General features: G+C 38.1%; 1 protein-coding gene across 1 annotated transcript in view; it reads left to right on the top strand.

Moving 5' to 3' along the window:
* Positions 1 to 21,368, top strand: part of LOC128098662 (cadherin-related family member 3-like) — a 164,790-nt gene that overhangs the window by 88,038 nt on the left and 55,384 nt on the right. Inside the window, exons 19-21 of the mRNA XM_052719972.1 lie at positions 5,750 to 5,880; positions 7,166 to 7,255; positions 8,424 to 8,493. Coding sequence (XP_052575932.1) covers positions 5,750 to 5,880; positions 7,166 to 7,255; positions 8,424 to 8,493 — 291 coding nt within the window. The remainder of the gene's footprint in view (positions 1 to 5,749; positions 5,881 to 7,165; positions 7,256 to 8,423; positions 8,494 to 21,368) is intronic.

The raw sequence follows: 21,368 nt of genomic DNA, 5'->3' as shown, positions 1-21,368 counted from the left end.
AGAACAAATTCAACCTCACTGGTCTTCTCATAAAAAAAAAAAATCCAGCTAGTTTTTTAAGGAAAGTAGAGTCTTCCTTAGCCAAAAAAAAAGAAAAAAGAAAAAAGAAGAGAGAGAGAGATTTCATTATATTAGTCTCTTATTTGTTGGTTTATATGATTTAGAGAATAGTTTTGAATTTGAAAGAAATTGGTGTGATACATAGGAGGGGAGAAAGGTAAAGGAGAAAGGTATGTGAGAAAGGTAAAGGAGAAAATGATATAATAATATTACAATCTCAAAACATAAAAAAGAATAATAAAAAATAATATATTGAGGAAATTTTTTTAAAAGTCTCCTCACCTAGGAAAATTGTGTATGATTACATCTACTGAACTCAATAGTTTTTAATATTGTACAAAGTGCATAGGGAAAAGTCACACGATCCTCAGTGAGGATTATGTGAGGAACTGTGGGGATTTAAATAAGAATGGTCTCCACAGGCTCATATATTTGAATTCTTAGTAATCAAAAGTGGCAGTATTTGAGAAGGATTAGGTGGTATGGCCTTATTGGAATAGGTGTGGTCTTTTGAAGTGTCTCTGGAGATGGGTTTTGAGGTTTCAAAAGCCCATGACAGGCCCAGTCTCTCTCTCCCTCCCTCCCTCTCTCTTTCTCTCCCGCTCTCTCTTTGTCATGTCTTTATCTCTGCTTCAGTGTTTATCCCTCTTTCTTTGTCCTGCTGCCTGTGGATCAGGATACAGCTCCTAACTACTTCTCCAGCACCCTGTCTGCCATGTTTGCCACCTTGCTCCTCTCCATGATGGTAATCCACTAAGCCTATGAAAGTGCAAACAAGCCTCAATTAAATATTTTCTTTTATAAGCATTGCCTTGGCCATGTCTCTTCACAGCAATAGATTAAGACAACAACCAAAGTGAGACAAATCAGTGACCAGGGAAATATAAGAAATTAATTCATTTTACATCACTTTGTCCTTATCATTATCTTCTTGTCTTTTTTTTCTCATTGTAGAAAAAGAATACAGGTGATGAATTGTTTTAAACCTTTGTTCTGTGTTTTATTTTAGATAGTCTTTCTCTGTAGTACAGGCTTGCTTCAAATTCCTTTTTTTAAGATTTAGTTCTTGTGTGTGACAGGGTGTTTTGGCTGCATTTATATATATGGACCACATATATGCCTGGTACCCACAGAGGTCAGAGAAGGACATTGGATCTCCTGGAACTGGATTTAGGGTGATTGTGAGATATCATGTGAATGCCGAGAAATGAACCCAGGTCTTGCAAGAGAACAAGTTTTCTAAATGGCTACAAACTCTCTATGTAGGGTGGATTGCCTTGAATCCATCTTAGCCCCCCAAGTGCTAGGATTACAGGTGTGCACCACCACATCTGGAAGAAGTGTCTGTCTTTGTTTTAAAACACTTTATTTTCTTCCTTTCCAGCAGTTATTTTTGTTTAATGGAATACATTAATTAAATTAGGACCCAAGATATAAGGATAGAAAAGAAGCTTAAAGACTATTATTATCATTAAAAAACACAAAATCCATTAGGCAGGTCTCTTTTAATTATAAGAATTCCTGGCAAACACCTTTAACTTTAAACTTAAAAATGTTCTGCATAGTCATTCATTCATAATATGACCAGGCCCCCATCCTAAAATAAAATAAAATTTGAAATGAAAGAATTTATAATGATCTCAGGTCATGTAGATTCTGCTAAAACAGTTTCACACTGACTGGTAAACAATCTTAGGTCCAAATGGAGCGGCAGAGGGTAGCCTTAGTAATGAGGCAGGTTCTGGCTTGAGTCTTAGTTCTTCCTCTCCGTCACTATGTAAACCTGTGCTGAGTTATTTACCATGTGGAGCCTCAGTTTCCAGTCTGTCAGTAGGGATTACTAACAGATATTTCATCAACCCTTCATAGTGCATTGGCCAGAACATAAGATGCAATTAATACATGGCATGCTTTTTTTTTTTTTTATTAACTGAAAACATACAGAAATAGATTGTTTCTTATTTTGAAGTATTGGTCACAAACCACTTAGTTCTCATCTACAGCTCCCACTCAGGGAAAGAAGTTTCCATGTTTTCTTTATAACACTAAAATTTTCTAATATTAATTTCATAACTTTTACTATTTGTGGTAAGTTTCTAAGGAAGTGGAAAAAACATTGTTTCTGCTAAAATCAGTAGTTTTACTTTTAAAAGTTATTTGACATTTTCAGTAGCCATCTAGACTGTATTTAATAAAATACTTGAGAATAAAAATTTAATGCCAAATTTCTTATTGACATCTTTTCTAAAATGTCTTATTCAGAGAGAGTTAAATGGAATAATATGAAAGGCAGTACAACAGCAGCCTTGGACATCTGCTGTGATTCAGATTCTGAGCACTGGCAGAAGGTTCATGACAGGGAAGATTATTATTATTGTCCTTTCTGTAAAGTACAGCAAGTTTAGTAATTAAGGTTATGAATCAAAATGAATCAGCTGCATGCAGCGGTGAGAAGCTTAGAGCGTGGCCGAGTGACAGATGGGATTCTTCTGCTCTCACCAGTGATTTCCCCAACGGTGAGATAAATGTTTGATGACATACATAGTCTGCCAGTCCTGAGCAGTTCCTTTCCTCGCTCCTGTGTTCCTCACCGGGAGGAGACGCCGCTCCAGTGTCTGAGGCCATGAGTGCCTTTGAGTTGTCTGCTTAGGCAAGCGTGAGAGCATTCGAAATGTCTCACCCAATGTTTCTAAGCAAATATAAAAAGTAAGCACTTTGCACAACAAATATACAATTTAAAATGAATTCTATGAAGTTTTGGATTTAATAATTTAATAATTTCCATAAAATAACACTGTGCAACTAATATTTGAACAAAACTTCTTATCTAGTAGTAAGATTTATGTTTCTAAGTACATCTATGTTTGAGTTTTCACATTTAATAAATGATTTGATTTAATCAAATTCGAAGATTTGGTTTTGTCATTTTACAAAGTTAAAAATTGAAATATTGAAAGTCCTAATTTTTTTCTCGAGGTTAAATTATTTTCTAAAGGTCATGGACTTATTACATGATAGGGCCAGGGAGATCAGAAGCAAACCTTGAAGAGACAGCAAGGTTTGAAGTTTAAGGAATCATGTGACTAGTATAGTAGCTGAGGTATAAAATACAAGAAAGGGGCCTTAGCATACAACGTCTGAGAAGTTCCAGTGAGTACAGAGGTTGATTTCCAGTAAATTAAGTGACAAGTCATTTTGACAAGTGTTATAAACAAATGTAGGGCAGACATCATATCAAATTCTGGCCTGAAGGAGCTGAGAAAGTCCCAGAAGAGCTGGAGGAATTTTAGGTGGGTTTTGATGGACAGAATGTGAAGAGCAGACATTAAGCAACAGCCACAGTTGAGGAAAGGTAGATGCGAGAGAACATGGTTTATTCATAAAAGGAGAACAATCGAATGTGTCCTGAGACAGAAAGTGAGGTTGGCCTGATACAGGGAGAGTGAAGAGATCAGGTGGATTGACAAAGCTTGGAGAGCTGCAAAACGCAAAATGCAAAATACAAAAAGAAAGGGGGAAAAAAAGATGAGAGGCAAGAAAGTTAGACAGGTGGGTGCTACCACAAAATTCAGGCAGCGCTGGTCTCTGTTGTGACTTCTGTGCCCTGGGGTCACCAACAGACTTGAAAACATTTAAACATAAACTGATGACTTAACGTGCCTGTGAGAGACAAATGAGGATATAAAATCCCATATTAGTCCTTTCAAGTTTGTTCTGAATCACACAGTGGGAAGTGTGTAGCGAGGGAGTCCAGCCAACACAAAATACACATTTAAATATTTACTCAGTGTACAAGGATTACTAGATGGATTAGAATAATTCTATGTGCTGTACAAAAGGCTTTATAAGTATCAAATGAAGCAAGGGACATGAAAGGTCTTGTAATAAAGATGCTATGTAAATGCAATCCATTAACATTGTATTAATACCTGTAGAAAGATTTCGCTCTTTTTACACCACATCTCAGCATTATCCTGACTTAACTTAGAAGACTGACATATTCCCCAATTAAACATGGCTTTTTACAAACAAAAAGCATTAGGTAAATTTTATATGAGTGCATGAGAAAACCAAAGAGAAAACACTTCAAAAATCTTTGCTTGTCTAATAAGTGAAGCGCACACACACCAGGTGAGTGTCCAGCGCTGTCGGCTTCCTGCAGGTCGCTGTGTGTCTGTGGGGGCTACAATGGCTGTTGGAGATTTTGTGTTTTGGTGCCTTGCTATAAATCGGATGTTTTAAACTTAAAATTGTTACAATACTCTAAGTTGGAGAGTATGCAGCACAGGGCACTGAGAGGAATGTGGTCTTTGGAGACACACAGACGTGTGTGTGTGTGTGTGTGAACTCCTTTCTGCCATCTTGGACTTGGCACTCTACAGGATGCCCTGTACCATTTATCTCAGATCCTCCCTTGAAGATTGACATGGTGAGTCCCTCTCCTTTGAGATGGGAATTAGGAGAAAAAACTAACTGAAGTGCTTTGATGAATAATGGCCCACAGTGGATGGTAAATAAATGCTGTGCCTGGGATTCAAGATTGTATATGACCGTTATATGTTGAGTCCCAGAGCAAAACAAATATTCAATAAATACTTGTTAGAAGGAAAGAGAGGGAGAGATGGCAGGAGGAAGACAGATAAACAAGCACAGTTGAGAATCTATTTCCTTAGATTGTGGCAAATGTACTTGAGAGAGTGTTATTATTCCAAACTCAAACTCCTTGGCTCTAGTAATTCTCCAGCCTCAGCCTCCAGAGAAGCTGGAACTCAAAGGGTGTGCCACCACATCCAGCTATTTCTTACTGATCTGAAAATAAAGCCGTATGTCTAAGTGACAAACAAATTGTTAATCTTTTGATCTATTATTTAGAAATACAGCACATTATTTATTCATGAAAATTAGATCACAGCACTTTAACGGGCCTCTCTTAAGCTTAATCTGATTTCCCCATCTTCCTTTGTTCAGACATGCCCACACTTGTGTATTATAAAGCAGAGTGGCTAGTCATATAAGGCTTAATCTTAACAACTACCCACACTTAACCCGGCTGGGATTCCTTTTGCTGGATTGCATAAACAATGAGATTTCTTCCACCACCCCTGTTGACAGACCCTTTTTTGCGAAGGTCTCTCTTCCCTCCATTTTCGATGTTCCCTATTTCCATGTCATTTCTGTGAAACCAGCTTTATAGAGATTACTTTACCTTAAATGTCATACCTAAACATGTATTTACAGACTTATCCTATCTTATGCTGCCATCTGCTGGATGCCACTGTTCCTTAGGTAAGAACAACAGTCAAAAGCCACTGAAAGCCTTGTATTCCTTACAAGTTTCTTAATGGTCACAGTTGAGATAGTAATGGGAATTTATATGCTGGGAGAAAAACGTTCTGAGATTTTTGGCAGGAGACAGAAAAGGCCAATAATACTGTAGTTCATTTTGAAATAATACTTGCTGAGTCACTCTTTATTTCATTTAGCCAACATTCATTATTTGCCCCGCCAAGATCATCACAGAATCCACAAAGATACATAAGATATATTTTAGTTCAATAAGAGTTTATTCCCTAGTGGAAATAATCATAAAGAAAATGAATATAAAGAAATCCTCCCAGTATATTCTTATTTCATGTTTTTTGTCAGTTGCACTGCTAATGCTTAGTATGTATTTATTGCACTTTCTCAGATGACTACCTCTGTCTTAAGGAAGATCTCATACTACTGGAGGCCTGACAGCTGGTTTCCTGCAGCCCTCACTCTAACAGGGGCTCTCCTTGGGATGTGTCTGTATGCAGTTGCATGGTGCCTCTTCAAAGAGTAAGATTTCAGTTGTTCCTTCCTTTTGAATTTGTTCATAATGAAACCTATGAGGGTGCCATCAAAACCAGGATGGAAATGGAGACAAAGACTTTGGGGAAATTTCTGCATTGTTTTTCATGTTTCATCATGATGACTGTTTTACATGGACTTTGAGTATTAAGGAAAACCTCCTGGCCTGCAAGCCAATACCTTTTAGCAAAAGTTTTAATTGAATGATTCTAACCTAAAGCCATTCATTTTTTTAAAATGATCATAAATGAGATTTTAATTGTCCACATGCATAATCAAGATCAGGATCTCTAATTATTTTTGCTTATCTAAGGATAGACAGAAGTCACAAAGTAAGAGACTAAAGAGCCTGAAGAGTAATCAGGGAAGGGCTGAAATAATCTAGTAATTCCCTTGTGATCTCTCAGAGTTGGGCTGTTGTAGGTGAGAAGAACTCAGGAACAGTAACAAACAGTGTGTGACCTGCAGGAACACATCCTTTAGTAGAAAAGGAATTAGACCACAGAGCATCATGATAAGAAGGTGACTGAAATGCAGGCATCTTTCTATGGCTTCTAGAAGTTTTGTCCAGAGAGACTGGCCAGAGAAACTGAGAAAGTGCCACTGCAGTGGTCCTTTGGAGAGTAAATGGAAGCATAAATAAAGGGAAGATGCTAAAAATACTTTATTTACACCAAAGGCAATTAATTCTCCTTTTCATAAGCACAATAATAGAAGTGGGTTCATATGAATCTATTATACTTTCCAACCTTGACTCTTATCCTGGACGATGGAATAGACTCTGAATGACAAAGTGACATGATCCAAAGGTAAAGGAAGGGTTAACAAGAAGTCTAGAAAAAAAGACAGGAAAAAGGGGGACAGCTAAAAGGGCTGTCAGAGTCATTTGGGGGGTGTGACATGGCCATTGCATACATGAGCTCACATGTGAGACTGCATGCACAAGACCTGATCAGGATCAAGCTAGCCAGAATCCCAGTGGGGACAGAGGGGTGACTTCCCTTTCCTAGCTGATAAGCTACAAACAATTGACTGCTGCTGGAGGCTGGGGTGAGGGAGCTGAGTTCTTCATGGATGCAGCCCTTCAAAGGCTACACATGTTCCAGTAGATTTTCCTGCACTCTTACACATGCAAATAAGATTAAGTGGACTGAAGGGTTCTAAGAAGAAGAGAACTCAAAGTTGGGAAGGAAAGCAGCAGGGGCAGGAAAGAGAAGTGAGTACTAAATCCCGCTTGCACAGACACATCCTGTATTTGATTCCTTCCTTCCAGTGTTCCAGCCTGCTCAAGACTGTTTCCTCACTGTCACCGACAGCGGATTCAACCAAGTCCCACTGTAAAGGAAGCCTCACAGGGACCGAGGTAAAGCAAATCCAGGACTTTAGAGAAAGAAGTTTGAGGCTCTACATTTGAGTCCTAAGTGATTCAATATATTTCAAATTTAGATGTACGTAATGGCAGGTGGTGCTTTGAAATGTTAACCCTTACCTTTAAATTCTACATCAATTTTTAAAGTAACCTTATTCATCAATATCTATTGACCACACAATACACTTCTAGGTCTGGGATCACAGCAGAGAGCAAAGTCAGATTTGAAACGAGAATTATAATCTAGCCTGGTATTTTTGCTACTGGTAACATTATTGCACTTTATAACTCATTTTGTTTATTTAATGACAAGGTGCATACAGGCTAGAAGAATAAGAAGAAATACAGCACTTTCCAGAAATTTTACTTAGCATAGCATCAAAACACATTATTTCTATAAGATAATAGAAAATACCAATAATAGACACTATCAATCTGAATTTTAACATATCACCAGTTATGCATTATTGTAGCAGGAATCTTAAAGAGCCTTATTAATAAAATCAAACTTGAGCCAGGTATTGTGGTGAACTGGAAGATCAGAGAACCAGAACAAGCCACAGCTAACCTCACCTGGCCAACTTCTCAGCTGGTCTTGTTTCCTTAGACTGGAAGCCTCTGTGTCCTCATTTCTGAATGGCTCTCAGCTGAACTGTGCTGCTAGAAGCCTGAAAACTTAACCAGCCAAATGCTTCTAGTTTCTGGTCCTCACGCCTTATATACCTTTCTGCTTTCTTCCACCACTCCCTGGGATTAAAGGCTCACTTTCTGGGATTAAAGGCATGTGTCACCATGCCTGGCCGTTTCCAATGTGGCCTTGAACTCACAGAGATCCAGAGGGATTTCTGCCTCTGGAGTGCTAGGATTAAAGGTGTGAGTGCCACCATTTTCTAGTCTTTGTATCTAGTGGCTGTTCTGTCTCTAACCCCAGATAAGTTTATTAGGGTGCACAATATTTTGGGGAACACAATACCACCACACATTATAAAACGTCAGAGGTTGTTCAGGCTACTTTTTAGCTCAGTTTAACTATATAGGGTAGGTATGTCTATTGATTTATAGTCGTAAACTGTTATATCATTCATTATTTTTCATATTAACACTGAAATACATATTTTGACTAAGAATTAAAATAAATGTTTCAAATTATGTTCTGAAATAGGTATGAAAATTCATTGAGTGCTGGCACCAAACTGAACACAAGACCAAACTTGCTGCCTGGAAATGATAAAGTAAGGGCAAAGGAGAAAAAAAAAACATGCTGTAGAGTCCAGAATGCTTATTCTTCCCCTTTCATAGAATCTAGACAACAAAAAGTACTTGTAAGTAAGTGATGGTGAATAAGAACTCATAAAAAGAATAGAGAATTTTTTCAACTAAATTCGAAGTGTAAGCAAAACTCGAAGCAGGTAGAGTTCCCACCATTTTTTAATGATTTGATGCTGATAATGACAATGAGGAGGCAAGGGACGGTGCTGATGTATTTGTAGAGGTCGAATTGATGGTGGGTATTGCTGAGATAGCTTTCAAGTCTCCTCTGTTCATTCTTCAGATGAAATTATATTACATAGATAATCTAGTGGGGTCATTGCTAAGGGTAACTGTGATGTCTCTTCATCTTTATGCAACTCAATTATTCAGTGAATACTTGTCACATGTCAAACTGTCTCATGAGAGGGTTTCTATTGGTTATTCATTGAGTATATGTTCTTTTTTATTGTTTAAGTAAGAATTTTATACTTGCATGCAATGTGGTTTTATCAATCCCATCCCTCCCATTCCTCCTGATACAAATCCTCCTCTAGGTCCTTCCCCCAGGAATATCAGTATTTCTTCTCAACGTATGATGATTTTCCCTCACTGACCCTACATATTGCTGCCAGTATGTGTGTGGGGTTAGGGTCATCTACTGGAGCATAAGTAGCCTCCCCAAGAGCTGTGTCCATAGAGCAAACTGACTTTCCCTCTCCTGGAAACCCCTGATTGCCAATAGCTCCTCAGCTGGGGGTGGGACTGTCCGACCACCTTGCCTGTCCACGCTGGGCTTTGGTCTGGCTGTCTCTTGTGCAGGTCTTGTGTGTGCTGTTCCAGTTACTGTTATTTTATATGTGAAGTTGTTCTGCTGTGTCCTATAAACACTGTCTACAGGAGTCATCCACTGGCTCTTTCCACCTCTCTTCCCCTTGGGAAGAGAAGTTACAATACAGAGTGCAATTAAAACAGTAACTTCAAACCATGATGCTACAGAAACAGATTTTGTCTAAAACTACACATGGCTCAGTGTCTTTAACAAGTAAAATATTTTTGAGTCAACACCAAGGCAATTAGAACTTATATAAGTTTAATCAATAATGTTAGTTCAATTGATATTTATTCAATATCTAACTAAAAAGGCCATTTTGTAGAGTATTTGAAAGTATTTAAGGAGGTATTAAACATGGATTTCACTATTCATAAAGCCATATTTCAGCTTGGAGAAATACAAGTAAAATATTAGAAGGAATAGTGCTGGTACTTGATAAATTCTCAAAATGTACAGTTCGTGTAGTAAGCTCCAGAGGATTTCAGAGATCTACAAAACCCCTGTGCAGTAGAACACCTAGGAAAACTGCAAAGGAACGAACATGGATGGTCACACAAAGTAGTTGTATTGTTTTATCGATGGGAAATGGAGAAACATCATACATGTTTATCTTGGCACTGACCATGGTTTACAAACTCTGAGATGTTTCGCAACCTTTCCCTCCACTTGGACCAGCATTCCTCTCTTTTGCCTTTCTCACAATCTAGGACTCTGTGGGATATTCACAGTGCTATAGTGCCGCTGGCTCTCACTCTCCCTACTAGTCTAAGTTAAATACATGCACAGAAGTCTACACATGCCTCACCCCTGCTCTGTCATGTAGTGTGCATGGGCATGTGTGCATCTCCCACAACATGATTTCTTTTACCTTCTTCACTGATGCAAGGATTTTTGTTTTTTGTTTTTCACTTGAGGAACACTACCACTGAAGTTGTATTTACACACACATCTTAATATCTCAAAGACTGTGGAGGCAATAAGTAACTTACTTTTTAATCCTTTTTCCTCTTCCTGTGCACATTCTTTCCTCCTTCAAGTTACTATATTTTGACATAGGTACCACCATATGTTTTACAAACACTATCCATGTTTAAGTTACCACTGAACTAATTGAACACTTTGCTCTCTGGCCCAAGGGGTCTTTCCCAGTGTGTCTTCTGGCATCTTTCATGAAATACTAAACTTTCTCGAAAATGGTCAACATGTATCATGACCAGTCAGTCCCTTAACTCCCCTGTCCCCGTCTTTAGTCATTCTCCCCATTCTAGACACAGTTGCCACAGCTACCCTCTTGATGTCATGAAGATTTTATCACTTTCAAAACTATAGATTGAAAATATGTCCTCCTGGTTATTTTCCAATTTGATTAAAAATATTCAGCTATTTATCAACTTATACCATCTCCTTCATGTTGATTATCAGGCTTCTTTTTAATTTCTTTTGTTGTATGCAGTGCATTTTTCTCTCTCTCCTCTCTGCTTGCCTCTCCCCTACCACCCCCCCCATGTGTGTGTGTGTGTGTGTGTGTGTGTGTGTGTGTGTGTGTGTGTACTTCTAAGCATATGAAAGACAGAGGTCATCATTAGATATCTTCTGAGTCACAGATTTTCTTGTTTTTGGAGACTGGCACTCACTTATCGGCTAGACTGGCCAGCTAATCAACTCAGGGATTCTTTTCAGCTATGTGTTCCCCACCCCATGATGAGGGTTATAGACATGCTTGACAGTGGCCAGCATTTGACTGGGTACTAGTGGGTATAGAGATGCAAACGTCGGTCCTCACACATGTACAGCAGGCCCTTACCCATGGAGCCATCTCCAGAACCTTGTGCATTTTCTTTCTTTCTTTCTTTCTTTCTTTCTTTCTTTCTTTCTTTCTTTCTTTCTTTCTTTCTTTCTTTCTTTCTTTCTTTCTTTCTTTCTTTCTCTCTCTCTCTCCCCCTTCCTTCCTTCCTCCCGCCCTCCCTCCCTCCCTCTCTCCCTCCCTCCCTCCCCCCCTCTCTCTCTTCCTTCCTTTCTTTCTCACCTAATGCTGGACTCTGCTTCTGTCTCTCTTGGAATCACTGTGTGACATTATGGCTCCACTCACAAACATTCAGTTTTTTCTCCCACATCTTGTTTAAACTTATTTTGGAGAACTCTCCAATCCTGGTGCAACCTGCATACCAACTATTGGATGGCAATATTAAGCTGTAGTGTGTTTCCTAGGAAAATAACGTAGTTCTATCTTCTGGACTCACTACAGATTATGACAATACTTTCAAATGTCACCTCAACATATCTATACTAACTATAGATTCATAATAAGTTAACTTTCCCACTTTGAATGATGATACTTCACAGGTCTTCCATTTCTTCCTAATTTCTAACACATCTCTGTCTTCTCACTTTGAACTGTGATATCTCTGCACATTTTACAAACAAAAAACAAGATTAGATTTAAAACTCTTTCAGATGTGCTTGGAGAGATGCCTCAGTAGTTTACAGCATATGCTGCTCTTGCAGAGGATCCAAGTTTGGTTCTCTATACCTACAACTATTGGCTTACAATTGCCTGTAACTCTGGCTCTAGAGAATCAGATGCCTTGGTCTTTATGGACACCTGCATACACATGCATACACTTGCGTGCATGCATTCACACACATGCAATATAAACAAATGAATCTTTTAAAAGCTCTCCTAGGCTCTTAAAAAGCCACCTCAGAAACTTTCTATTCTATCTGCTAGGTGCTGACATGTCCCTGATCCTATATCTCTGTTCATCAATTCCTGTTATGCTAAGTATGCCCCTCTCTGATCTTTTTATCGAAAACATTTCTTTGCTCTGTTTCTACTAACTAAAATTGCATTGCCTGAGATGGTAAGTTACTATTACTTTGCTTTTCTCAAATTCTCACTATTATTCTTTCAAGATACTTCTCCCAACTCCATTCACCCTTTTAGGAACCATCCATCTCTTAGTAAGGAAGTTGACTGACTGTATACAACAGCTAACCTCTAAATATCTACTCAACTCAAAAAGGGGTCTTCATATAATTACTATTCTATTTATAGTCCCCTTACCCAGGTCCTTATGACACATCAATTAGCAGAGAATTGGCCTAATTTTGATTTCTCTAAACCTATTGTTATAAATCCAACAGGAAGGTAACACTACAAGCTCCTTCTAGGAATCCCGAAGATACTGTGTAATAGTAAGTAGTGGCTTAAGTGATGTTTTAATATCACCAGTAAATTGCTTTGAAACCGTAAGGAAGCTTTATCAATGTAATAATAAATACTTTATAATGATTACTAATATTAAACGAGATAAGTACTCTTGCCAGTATAAAGGACTCTGGGACAATAGAACATAATTATAAAGTATTTTTCTTACTGATATTAATAAGGCAATTAATAATGTCAACAACTGCATATAGTGATAAAAATTTGGAATAAAATAATTGTAAATTTATATTTTCCAGCCATCAGTAGTTTATGATGGACACGCAATGGATCCTGGTAAGAAGCATATCAATACTCCCGATTTTAAAACATGGAAAGCTACATAACACTGAAGAGAAGCATTATGGGTGATTAATACTACACTGTTAAGTTTTCCTTATGTTAAAGATACTGACTAATGGAATTGTGATGCTCATTTATGCTAAAAGATCTATGTACATTAAAAGTTATTATGCCCTTAAAATAGCCATTGTTTCCTTTTTGTGATCATAATGATTCATAAACTTTGGGGGTATTCTTTCTTGAAATGTATATCCCAAAAATTCACAGACCTCATTCTTGATTTAAGTAGTTTCAAGTTCTTCTATTATCTCCCCTTAATCTCCATTTTTGCCTGACAGTCTTAATTATTTTTTTTCAGGCCAGGAAATTAACCCCTAATTTGCCTTACTTTTACTTGTCTGTATTTTTTTTCTTTTTTTTGGTTTTTTCGAGACAGGGTTTCTCTGTGTAGCTTTGCGCTTTTCCTGGAGCTCACTTGGTAGCCCAGGCTGGCCTCGAACTCACAGAGATCTGCCTGGCACTGCCTCCCGAGTGCTGGGATTAGAGGCATGCGCCGCCACCACCACCCGGCTTCTTTTCTGTATTTTTTTTAATAGTTCAAATACTGTATCAATTGCTACTGCATAATGACACCAGCCACTTATGAATAACACTGGAGGAACCTGTTCCAAGTCCGAGTCTACATGAGCAAAAAGCATTCTAATGTTCATTCCTCATCAGTTTATAAGGATAGAAATAATTGTATTCCATTTTTTCCTACAGGACATAAAGCTTTGAGGCAAAGATCACATTGTCAAAACTTCAGATCACTAGATGACAAAGATAAGAATATGTTCACTTAAACATAGAGAGCCCAAGATATATTCCATTCCTCCTGACACTGTAGTGTCCTTTGCAGTTTGTAATTCTGTCACAAAGTGTCAGGTCTTTGTTCTTTGGTAAAGGACATCTTTAAATATATGCTGGTTATGTAGTTTTCAACATGTAGGTCACTTCTGACCTATTTAACTCTTTCTCAATTTGCTTATCCCGATTTGCAGGGAGGGTAGAATTCATATCCTCTGGATAAACTCTGTTGAGTGTCCATATCTCTATTGTGCTTAGAAAATAATTACTAGCATATATAATAACACTGATCTCTCCTAACCTTATTATAAATGTCTTTGAAGACAGTATGAGATGCTAGTTAAACTACTATCCCTCATGCTAAATAAATACTAGACATTCAAACTGTTTGATTAAAGGGGGTTTTCTATTTAAGGTATTATTGGGAACCTTTAAGAAGGTAAATATCACAGCTCAAGGGATTAATCACAGTAATATGTGCAATCAGGTATAACCTATTTTTTACATAGGTTTTTTTTAATAGCAGAATTGAGGAGAGAGGACAGTCACACAACAGAGAGGACTTCACGTGATGACTTATCTTCACCTAAGATAGTATAAGGCTTCGCATCTGGACTCTATCTCTGTGTGTAGTGATAAGCTATGAAGATATTTTACTGAAATAGTAAAATAGTGAGGTAAACAATAAATATTGTTTGATTCTGATGTGGAAGGTATAGAGAAACTGGAGTTAGGGAATATTTTGGAGTCATAATTTCATTGCTTAAATTCCATAAGTTCCACATATAATTTCCATATTCCTAGTCTGTTCCTTCATCCATACTTTGTAACTGTCATTATTGTCAAGAGTTACTGACACTTGTGCCCAAAACAAAAGTTTGGGTTGACAAGGATGATACAGGAACAACCAGTTTACACCTCAAAGGTCTCAAATGTGTATTATAATATTTACTCTCTGTCTCCAGAAGCAACCATGATTTTATCCTGCAAGTTAATAAATTACCATCATAATACATTGTTATGGTTAGATAAGTATGTGATGAGTGAAAGAAGCCCTGAGTAAATATGTAAGGAACAGATGAAGTCCTAAGTGAATGCATATTACTGACAAGGACCTCAATGTTATACACCAAAGGGAATTTGCGAAGCCTTTATAGGGTCAAGTTTGAGGACTTCCAAAGCCTTTCCTTGGTCAAAATACAAGGGTTTGCCAATGGCCAGTGTGTACCAAACCCAGCGCACAGCTTCCTTCTGCCAGGTGACTGAAACCTGAGACTGTGCCCCTATGGAGACTAGCTAACTCCTCTCCTCTGCGCTGAACATAATAAATGTGCTGGAGTATCAGGTTGATGTATGATTGGTATCACTCCAACAGAGCTCACACAGCCTACGTGATCCCAGCTTTTCTGTATGTGTGCCTGTGGGCCTGGCATTTCTTCACTCCTGCATCACCTCAGTCAGACTTCCAGAACTAAGACATGAAGCATGTGATATGAATACACTTTGCTAAAGGGTTAAATGATATTCAAGCACGGCATTTTATTTGTTTTCTTGTTATGTTCCACACATTTCCCATTTTGTCATGAAATACATACATTTCCAGGAACAAATTTGATGTCTCTTTGCAGTATATGAGTGTTTATGTGTGAATTACTATGCTATTTTAACTTATACATCAAAGTATAAGATGAGATATGGACTTTAAAATTGTTAAAAAAAATCCTAACAAATTTCCTATGACCATTGAATTACCAAGTGCATGCATCTTTGGAAGCCACTATTCTACAGATACAGGGTGACAGACCCCAGGAAGGAGTATATGGTTGTAGCTGGAAGTTTTCCTGTGTCCCACCCAGGCCTACAGCCACTCAGCCACTTATAAAATAATCACTCAGAAGCTTACATTAGTTATAACTGCTCGGCCATTAGCTCAGGTTTATTACTGACTAGCTCTTACACTTAAATTAACCCATAATTCTTATTTATGTTTAACCATGTGGCTGGTTAACTTTTCTCAGTTCTGCCTTGTCATCTTGTTTCCTGTGTCTGGCTGGTGACTCCTGACTCTGTCCTTCCTCTTTCTGACTCTCTCTTGGATTTCCTGCCTGGCTGTAACCTGACTTGCCATAAGCCAGAGCAATTTCTTTAACCAAAATAGTAACACATATTCACAGCATACAGAAAGACATCCCACAGCACTTCCCCTTTTCTGTCTAATCAAAACGGAAGATTTTAACTTTAACATAATAGAATTACATATAATAGAATAGTTATCAAGCAAGAATTACAGTTACAATATCAAGTCTATTTGTATTTTGCAAAATTAAAGAAAATATTCTATCATCTCTCCTATATTTGTGAGTTTAAAGTTTTATATCTAATTTATCTTTTATAATAACCAAGGAAAACCATAATTATAACTATTTAGTCTTCAACTACATCAAAGACCTCACAAGGATATAATTACCTAATTAAACAGGAAATGCATTTTAAGCAACTTCCAAAATTCTGGAAATGACAGAGACAGCTGCCTGCCTGGACAGCCAACCAAAGTTCCTCTGCAATGTTGAGGCATCCATCTTCAGCCAATAGTTTACACCTCAAATGACTCAAATCTGTGCTATAGTTTCTCAGTTGCTTCTCTGTGTCCTGTAGAATGTCTGACAGTCTCCTCTGCGAAGCAGGAACCATCTCATCTTGCAAAGTTCAGTGGTCACCTTCCTATGGGTCCTACATGTCCAGTTGATAGAACATTTTGTCAAACAGTCCAGGCAAGAACAGTTTCTTGCCGAAATGGCTAACTTTTGCCATAAGGAAAGCAAATTCCATAATGAGTTTCTTCAATGCCCATCATTTTCCTTGAAGTAATTGGTGCTGTCAGGAGCAGATGTATCTCACTGTCCAGAAAAGTCTAAATTCTTAAAACATTTTAAATGCCATACTATGTATGTCTTTGAAGTGTTTTAAGATTACCTACCTAATTGAAATATATCTTTGTATACCTAGAAAACTTAACTAACATGAGTATAAGTGTGATTATTATAGATGATTAACTATTAATCTGCATTTCTTAATTATACATTACAATTTCAAATGAGCTGTACAAGCATAATACCTTAAATGAGAATAGAAATATACATAGTATAACAAAATTAACTTTAAATTTGTATCACTAAACTAAACTCCATAGCAATGTAAAACATTTCAAATAAGTTGTAAATCTACCCTTTCATCCTATCATATCTATACTATCCCCTTTTCTTTTTAGAAAGAGATTGCATTTATAATCAACCCCTTTTAAATAAAAATGAACATTTATAAACAATATTTTGGGAATTTGGGCATAGCTTCTCATACTACTTCCTGCTGGATGGTGGTGCTGGCAATCTTATGGGGATCCTGAGAAAATTAACAATTGTGGTCAAGTCCTGACTGTAATAGTCTGTGAGGCTGCATTGTCTGAGCCAGTTGTCTTGACGCTGATTTTGGATATTGGATCATCTGGACCATGGTGTTATCAGAGACTTTTCAGGGGGTTTTGGCTGATCAAACCATAGGAGCCTAGAAACAATCCATAGGAGCCTAGAAGCAATCCATAGGTTCTCATCTTCTGTGAAAACAAAAGCAGAACCTCTTTTCTGAAGCAACGTATCCTTAAACACAAATTTTGAAGTCAAGACACCTTTAAAATATATATATTGGCTTAACTCAGCAGCCTTTGTAATCAAATGTATTTCTGCAGCTAAAAATTCCAAAGACAATGTAATCTAGACTCTGTGTGTGATTTCCATTTTTACATGGCTTTTTTTTAATAATACTTTTACTGTCTCTTTGGAATACTTTATTTTTTAAAACTATTTCTTTACATAACTAACTATCCTCCTTTTCCTCTCTCTTCCAAGACTACGTACATTTTACACATACTGTGAAGCATTTAGAGGCTTATTCAATCTGAATCTGCCTTATTGTGAATCTATAATCCTTCTCTGACCAGGAAAGATTTTAAACTGCTAAACTGCATGGCTAGGACCAGCAGCCTTGGCTGCTGACTCTGCCCACCTCAGCTTTTCACCATGGCAGAGGTAATTCCCCAGCTCTGGGAGCCATGCTCTCTGCTATCTCTGAGAGCCAGTGGGCCCATGCTTCCACCCAGCAGTGCATAGCCCATAGATGCCACTGTGTACTGTGGCAGGAATCTGCCATGCTGCTTAGCTTATGACGACTGGCAGCCAGTTCCATGTTACAGGCAGCTGCTGGAAGATGAGTCTCTACACTGCTACTGGCATGAGACTGTGAGACTAGGAAGCCTAGTGTGGCTCTGTTTCTGTGCGTTCAGAATCTTCAAGCTTTTTTAGGTCTATGTGGATTAATGCCAAATGGTGAGCACCAAATGTAGTCGAAGGGTTCTCAGGTCCTGTTGGAGAATCTCTCCCACCCGTGTCCCACATCCGCTTGGTCCCAAATAAAAACACAGAGGCTTATATTATTTTCAAACTACATGGCATATGGCAGGCTTCTTGCTAGCTAGCTCTTATAACTTAAATTAACTCATTTCTATTAACCTATGTTTTGCCACGTGTTCTGTGGCTTACCAGTCTGCTGGCATGCTGTTCGTTGGGCGGCAGGCTGGTGTCTCTCTCTGCCTTCTTCCTGTTTCTCTGTTTGGATTTCCTGCCTGCCTCTAAGTTGCCACACCATAGGCCAAATGGTTTTATTGAATCAACAAATCAGAGCAACATATATTCACAGCATACAGAAAGATATCCCAAAGCACATGGTTATTATCAACATCAAATTATTTGTTTTGTGCTTTTTATTTGTTTTTGTATTTAAGGAATGATTTTATATGCTTCTTATCTGAAATAGAGTAATTATTTAGTTAATTTCCTCTTTTTCTTTATTAAGAAATTTTTTATTTATTTTATATACCAACCATAGATCACCCTCTCATCCCTCCTGCTCCTCCCCCCCAACCCTCCCCCGTCCCCTCCTCCAAAAAGGTAAGGCCTCCCATGAGGAGTCAGCAAAGCCTGGTACATTCAGTTGAGGCAGGTCCAAGCCCCTCCCCCTGCATCAAGTCTGTGCAGGGTATCCCACCATAGGTAGTGGGCTCCAAAAAGTCAGCTCATGCACCAGGGATAGATCCTGATCCCACTGCTGACTAAAAGATAATACAGTTTTGCAAATTTCTCAGGTTAATTTTGTTTCTAATTGTTTCTGTTATATGGAATCCAAGTTCCATGCCATTACTTCCATCAAAGATTTCCCTTCAAAAGCTCTTCCTTATCACTCTGTGCAACTTGGGACAAGTGTTTCAAGAGTGAGTGCCTTCTTCACCATGCATTCCACTTGGAGTGCCACTGCTCCATCAAAGGTCGATGATTAGTGTTATGTGTGTTTGCACAAACACGCATATGTGTTTCCACATGCAAACATGACCACAAAGTTTACATCGAGTTCATTTTTGTTTGTTTGTTTTGTAACCAGTATTGAGTGTTCTGAACCAGTCAGGGTCAATTCCACACATTGTCTTTCCCATGGGTAGAAAACAGCTCTCGCATATATATTTATCCATCATGGCCTCCCTTCCATTGCTTCATGATTTTGTAAATGACTATCTATGACCTTTATCTTGAGAACAAGATGAAATGAAGCAAAATAATACTAGGCAAATGAATCTCCTACCAAAATGTACCATTCAGTTACAATTCCAAAGAACATTTCATCTGTCAACTGAGCCACCTCAACCCCAACCTCATAGAGTGCCTATTTGATAACTACATAAATATCTTTGATTCTAGAGCTGCATTTCCCATACTATATCCTAAATTCATCATTAGAGAGGACAAGAAGGGAAAACTTCCCACCCTTCTATCAGGAGTGATAAAAGTCCCCAGAGTTTTCAGTAACTTTTATAAAAGGCATACATGCATAAACTCATTAAAGGTTCATAGCCATCCTCGGAGCTGAGTACTGCTTTACCTGTTCTACTTTGAAGTTCTGATACAGAGAAAAGTCAAGAAACTTAGACAGGGGACTGGAGAGATGGCTCAGTGGTTAAGAGCACTGCTGCTCTTCCAGAGGACCTGGATTCAATTCCTAGCACCCACATGGCAGCTCACAACTGTCTATAACTCCAGCTCCAGGGAATCTGACACCCTCAAACAGATGTACATGCAGACAAACACCAATGCACATAAAATAAATAAATAAATAAATAAATAAATAAATAAATAAATAAATAAATAAATAAATAAATAAAGTCACTTAAAAAGCTTATGTAAGATTCATAGCTGGCAAATATGGAAACAGGATTCACAGCTGAGTAGTTTGGCTTCAAAATCTGTATTTCTACCTCCAAACCCTGCACAAACTGTATTCAACAGGATATTTTGGTTTAATGAGTGGCTTGGGGTTAGACTATTTTAAATGATTTATCATACCATTTGGGTTTGCATATGTGTGTACCTACCATGTGTTCAGGGGACATTATCATAAGGATTTCTTCTCTGTGTGGGTTTTTATAACACATTAATGATTAACTCCAAGTTGTCAACAGTGCAGCTGTGTCACATTAAGGGAAAAAAAAAAGCACTTTCCCCTGGAGTCATTTAAACAAGGAGAGTCAGATTTGAATTCCCTACTTTTTTTCTTTTTCTTTTCTTTTTTTTTTTTTTTGTTTTTGGTTTTTTTGAGACAGGGTTTCTCTGTGTAGCCTTGGCTGTCCTGGAACTCACTCTGTAGACCATGCTGGCCTTGAACTCACAGAGATCCTCCTGCCTCTGCTTCCCAAGTGCTGGAATTAAAGGCATGTGCCACCACTGCCCGGCCCTACTTCTTTTTCATGCTCCCTGAGTCTTTTGTCCTCTGTCTATCTGTTACCTGAGTCTGAGTCTGTGCTGGCTGAAGGCTGTCATGTGAATCTGTTTGTCCCTATGTTTGTGTATGGCTATCCCTATATGTGTCTGTCTGTTGTACAGGCTGTGTGAATGTGTGTGTGTGTGTGTGTGTGTGTGTGTGTGTGTGTGTGTGTGCTGTCTATCTGTGAGTGGCATGATTATCTATCCCTGAAAAAGAGCTTCACTCTGTATTTATTGAACAGCATAGGAAACATCGTATGGGATAAGGAATGGGACACTTTACAGAAATCTTTAACAGCTTCTTACAGGTGATTAAATCGTTCACTCCAACTGATCCCAACTGACCCAGATAACAAATATTGTTTATCAACCAACAGCTATAAATGGTTGCTCTCAACTTCTATGGTAGATTTGGGGAAGTTGCTTTAAACTTCTGTATTTGCTGCCTTCAGCAAATGATAAACATGCATCACTCTGGTTCTGGGGCATGGAAGAGCATATGACTAAAGATTGGGCTATACCTTAGATTAGGTTGTAAAAGTTGATTACGTGGGCTGTTCCAAGCAAGTCAAGTTGGCTGTTGCGATGTTCTCTTAAAGGCGGTTAAACAAACAGTTTGAGTACACAGTAGGCTGGCAGTCTTAAATCTTAAGTGACTTCAAGGTACATTATTAACTCCGGCTGTGAGCTCTAGCAATGGTTGTGGTCTCTTAGAATGTAAAAGAGATTTTCAGAATATTGTATTGTTAATTCTCATTGTTAATCTCTCATGAGAATACTCTTTAGGGCCTAGAAAAATGGAGTCAGCAA

This window comes from Peromyscus californicus, unplaced genomic scaffold (assembly GCF_007827085.1).
Source record: "Peromyscus californicus insignis strain IS unplaced genomic scaffold, ASM782708v3 Scaffold_6__1_contigs__length_162567912, whole genome shotgun sequence".
Lineage (NCBI taxonomy): Eukaryota > Metazoa > Chordata > Mammalia > Rodentia > Cricetidae > Peromyscus > Peromyscus californicus.
This window is presented reverse-complemented; position numbering and strand designations above follow the sequence as displayed.